This window comes from Clupea harengus, chromosome 2 (assembly GCF_900700415.2).
Source record: "Clupea harengus chromosome 2, Ch_v2.0.2, whole genome shotgun sequence".
NCBI lineage: Eukaryota > Metazoa > Chordata > Actinopteri > Clupeiformes > Clupeidae > Clupea > Clupea harengus.
Genome location: NC_045153.1, coordinates 31,906,719 through 31,911,718, shown reverse-complemented (window position 1 = coordinate 31,911,718; position 5,000 = coordinate 31,906,719). Strand labels below are relative to the sequence as shown.

General features: G+C 42.5%; 1 protein-coding gene across 1 annotated transcript in view; it reads right to left on the bottom strand.

The window, feature by feature from the left end:
- Nucleotides 1-4,992, bottom strand: part of tsc22d1 (TSC22 domain family, member 1) — a 39,339-nt gene extending 34,347 nt beyond the window's left edge. The window contains exon 1 of the mRNA XM_012819825.3: nucleotides 4,333-4,992. Coding sequence (XP_012675279.2) covers nucleotides 4,333-4,892 — 560 coding nt within the window. The 5' untranslated portion in view covers nucleotides 4,893-4,992. The remainder of the gene's footprint in view (nucleotides 1-4,332) is intronic.
- Nucleotides 4,993-5,000: the final 8 nt, after the last annotated feature.

Sequence of the window (5,000 nt, the reverse complement as noted above, 5' to 3'; positions counted from 1 at the left end):
CCATCTCACCAGCCAGGGCTGTATTAATTGGAGAGATAATCTACTTGATCTCCCCACAAAAGAGTGATTCATTGAGAACGTCATGTGCAGCTCCCTCTGGCTGCCAAGAGCAGATTAGATTCCAAAAAAGCACAAGCACAGATCATCGTCTTCCTATAGGAGCTAGGTAGTCAACACTATGACCTGAGGATGGAGGAGGGCGACAGGAGGGGCTGCATGGAGGAGGAACGCACAGATCTCTAGGCTATTTGCTATAAAAGGTGTCAATAGCAGTAATATGCTAAAGCACAGATCTCTAGGCTATTTGCTATAAAGGTGTCAATAGCAGTAATATGCTAAAGCACAGTATAATGTTTAAAACAACACAGTGACACGGTGATACAAACAATGCGATACATGGTGTCGTTGTCAAGGACTATTACAGAATATAATGGAACTCTATTATGCAGGTATTCTGCAACTCTTTCCTTAGTCTGACTCTACATTGTTATCTATTACTGGTCATAATAATGATGTGGAAACAAACAATCCATAGTAATGTTTGTGAAAACAAATAGGCCTAAAGAAATGCTTCTCATAATATGAATCCACTTACCAACTCTCTACACCTTAAAACACTTAATCAAACCAATATGAGAGCAAGGTAGGCAGTACTGCAAGATGGCAGATGACGCAAAACTCAAGTCACCTATGCCTGATTTCCTGTGAGTAATAATCAATATCTGGCCCAAGCGATGGTGGACATATGAATGTTCAGAACTACTTCTCTTAGTGGACTTCAGGGTGAAATTATCCTAGATTTAGAGTTGTGCCCGTGTTAGTTCTCTCTTGCTCTCTCTACAGTAAAGTAACATATGCTACCTAGATTACAGACATGCAAGACACAATATGGTATTCAAGCTAGAGCATGAATTTTTTATTTTTATAAATTCGCTTTGATATTTAAACACATTTCCAGATTACTCTTGAATATCGTGAAAATATCGTCATATAGGCAGAATATCTATGCAGGGGAGGGGGCGTGGCGGCGGCTAGCGATGTACCCTGATAATTTCGCATATTTAAGTGTTATAGGCAGAATGTCTGTGCAGGGGGAGGGGGCGTGGCAGCAGCGGTTACAAACACGCACATGCGTGCAGGCACATCAGTGGGCCGCAAATTACTTTCTAGTCAGAATGGTGGTCCCTGGGACAAAACCAGTTGAAAACCCCTGAGCTAGAGGATTTGGAAACTTGGAAATACTTTTTATGAGCTAGTTAATATGGGAAACAATATGCTTAAAAGCATGTGCCACTAACTGACGTATTACATTCATTACAAACCATTATAAACTATTTTAGGCAATTAAGCCAATTAGCTTACCGTCATTTCCAGACTTTCAACGGCGGTTTACACATTGATTTTGTCAAATGTCTGCAGCCCTGCGGTTAATACAGCACTGCGGTCTACACACGGGAATGCATTTTTTCCCCCATGGAAGTTAGTACCTCTGCCAGGTAGAATGGGTCTCTCTCCCTCTTTCACATACGAATCCCATTAAAAACAACATCGAATAGACCACATTTTCTTTCACACGCAGTCCTACATAACAATAAAGACATGGCTGTGTGTATTCCCACCCAACTGTAGCCTATTTACCAAGATGCTACTGAGCTTGAACCTTCGCAAGGTATGTAGAAAACATGCCAGGTCTCATGCCAGGTAACCTAGCTATGAACTATTCTTGCCATCTCTAGCTTAGGAAACCATCTTAAAAGTTGGTAGTTGCTATTGTGTGTAATATGAACCCAGTTTAATATGAACTCAGTTTAATATGGTGCTGCACAGGTACCCAGAGGGTTTCTACCTTTTGCAGATGCTTAACCATCCTAGCCATCTCGTGCTTAGGAACCATCTTCACAGCTGACAGCTACTAACGTTTGTTAATATGAACTCTTGTTTAAAGCTGCACAGGCAGCCTGAGGGTTTCTACCTTTTCCTAGTAGAATTTCGAGGAGACTAACATCAGTTGGATAATTAGCCATCATGCCCTGCAAATGGTACTCTGCCATTTTAACCATCTGCGGGTATTTAACCGTTTCCTTTAGCTAGCTAGCTGCATAACCTTAAGCGACATTTCATTTCTCAAAAAATAGACATAGACACTAAACAATCCTGAGAGAAATTACAGGTCAATACACGGGTTCGTTTTATAAAATGTAAATACTGTAATGCAGTTTATATACGGAGCAGTTTATCGTCGGCAAAACACGGTAGTTAATGCAGCCCAAACTGAATGTCTTTTTTCCAATTCAGGCGCTTAGAAAAGACCTGCAGTTTCCTATTCTGTTCCTGTTATCAAACTGCTTACATGCATCCAGATAACCCAATAATAAACAGTCATAACTAAACCAAATCTGAAACTGAGTCTTATCTCATTCTTTTTAAAGAGTAGCTTTGTGTATTCTGTTTATGTAGTGTGAAAGCGAATGGGATCAAATGTGGCATACATCCATTAAAGTAGTTCTACTCAAGTTACTACACATCATACAGCCACCAACTCAATGTGTTAGAAGAAGAAAGTAACAGCAGAGTCAATAACCTTCCCTTCACCTGTCTTTCACCTCATGAAAACTATTAGTCACCATTATTATCCATTACGACATAATAACAGCCTTGACAATAAAGCTTGAAATGACATACGCATGTCCCAAAGCAACCAGTTAGCACTCAGCTTCTATAGTAATGGTTAGTAATGACGACGAGCCTACACAGGAGAATGCTGTGTCTGCAGGCTGGGTGGCAGGGGTCAGCAGGGGCAGACAGGAAGGCGAAGCGCAAACGGAGGTTCAAAAGCAAACCATCATTTAGTGAGCTAACAGGTTGCCCTTCTGCCTTGGCCACAAAAAAGATACTGATGTTGCACTTGCTTGTGTTTGGGAATAGGGTTTCTTTGTCAATCTGCCAAAGGCAATGATGTAGCAGTTCTTTTCTCAAAGCTGGTTGGTTTATTGGTCTCGGAGGTCAGCTATGAGTCAAGGCAGAGCAAGGCTGAACTACGTGTTATAAAAGCAAATGAACCACCACTGCCTTAGAGGTGACCAGATATCACCCCAACTCTCACAGGCGCACCTTATCAATCGTGATGAAAGCAAAAAGGGTTGGGCGATATGTGTGTGTATGTATATATATATTATATCACAAGATACAATATATCACGATTTTCAGAGATGGAACTCCTAAGGTCTAAATTCAAACACGCCTTGTAAAATACAATGATCTGCTTGAAGGACAGCAATAACCAAAATTATTAGGGAATTTATAATGTAGGAACTTCTATTTGAAAAGTATTCTTCATTTGATCATTTAAGCTAAAATGTAATGAAAAATTATTAATTCATCTTGGATGAGGTCAGAAATGATACAAAACTGAGAAATAACGTCAATATAAGATTTGTCTGCACCGGTGTGTCTGTATATCTAACTGTCCCAAAAGCACAGCATACAAAAAAAGCTTGACATAACATAAGCTTGATAAAACATAAGCTTTACATCAAATGGACTGTAAACTCACAGGGAATGCAGTCCAGTCATGGAGAGTGCCCAAAAGAGTACACATCTTTTCATTTTGTTCAGTCTCTGACTTATACTCCATAAAATACATATTCATCAGTTTTACGGCTCAACTTGATCTTGGGGACTCACGATGCTGGGTTCAACTGCCCCTCCCTAATAAATGTGTCACAACTCACACAGTCATGTCACAATCATGACAGTCATGCCAATTAACACAAGGTAAATGTTCTTATAGACCTGTGGTTCAATTTAGAGCCTACTATTTGATGAGTTAGCAGTTCATTAACATGACTTACTTAATGAAACAGCTTTTAGAATATAATGACCACCTCTAAACATATATATACCTATGAAATGCCTAATCACTTTATCCCTGAAAAGAGATTTTTACCTCCAAACGAGGCCTGCTCACAAGACAAAGGCTGCCACAACAACCAGCAGGTCAACTAGTGGCATCACAACTGCAGTCATAGCAAACAACCATTAATGCAGTTCTGTTATGTGGTGCATCATCATTTCTTGGTCGTATTCGTACAGCTGCTGAATGGATAAAAATGCAACGTCATTCTTCCTTCTAGTCGAGCATGAAGCCTAATGTATAGGCTTGCATTAGTAATAACATGACACTACAGGATTTCTGCATGCAACTAAACATTAACCTTGCACTTCAATTTTCATCTACAAAACCCAACAACAAAAAAGGTTCTCTCTTCTGGCTAGAGAAGACTGCCTACACAATGGCACTGCAGATAAACTTCAAGAAATGTAGCGTCTTACCTATCATCCTCTCCATCCACAGGTAGGTTTTTCAGCAGACTTGCTGAGGAAGTTAAGGCATTAACTCCACCATTCCCCTCCGTGGCCAAGGCGGTGCCCGTCTGAGAGGCACGTTCACCCGCAGCCAGCATGGGCAGCGAGAGCAGGGACTGGTGCTGGAGGAGAAGGCGCTGGGCATCCTCAAGCGACGTGGCGCTCAGAGAAGGCAGGGTAGCATACAAAGTGCTGGCAACAGGCTGGACGCCACCATCCTTAGTACCATTCTGGATCAGGCCGGACGGGGCAATGTTTGATGGATTGGGAGGCACATTTGACACAAGCAGATTCGCTGTCATTCCAGAGGGTTGCTGGGTCATGCCAAGGCCGTGCGTGCCGACTGGCTGCTGCTGCTGCTGCTGCTGCTGCTGGTGGCCTTTAGGCTTCTGAACCAGTCCAGGAGCCATAGCCAGCAGCATCTGAGGCATGGCCACAGCAGGAGGAGCCTGCACCATCTGGGCTGATGATGTCTGCTGTGGTTGGGATTGTAACGGATTCCCTCCCACAGCGGCAGGTGGCATCATGCCAGTCAGGTGGGCGAGTGACTGGGATGACCCGGGGCAAGACGTCTGGAGGATCTGGTGCTGTGATTGGCTGTAATCAGTTGGCTGGGTGGTGCATGCCTGGCTGAA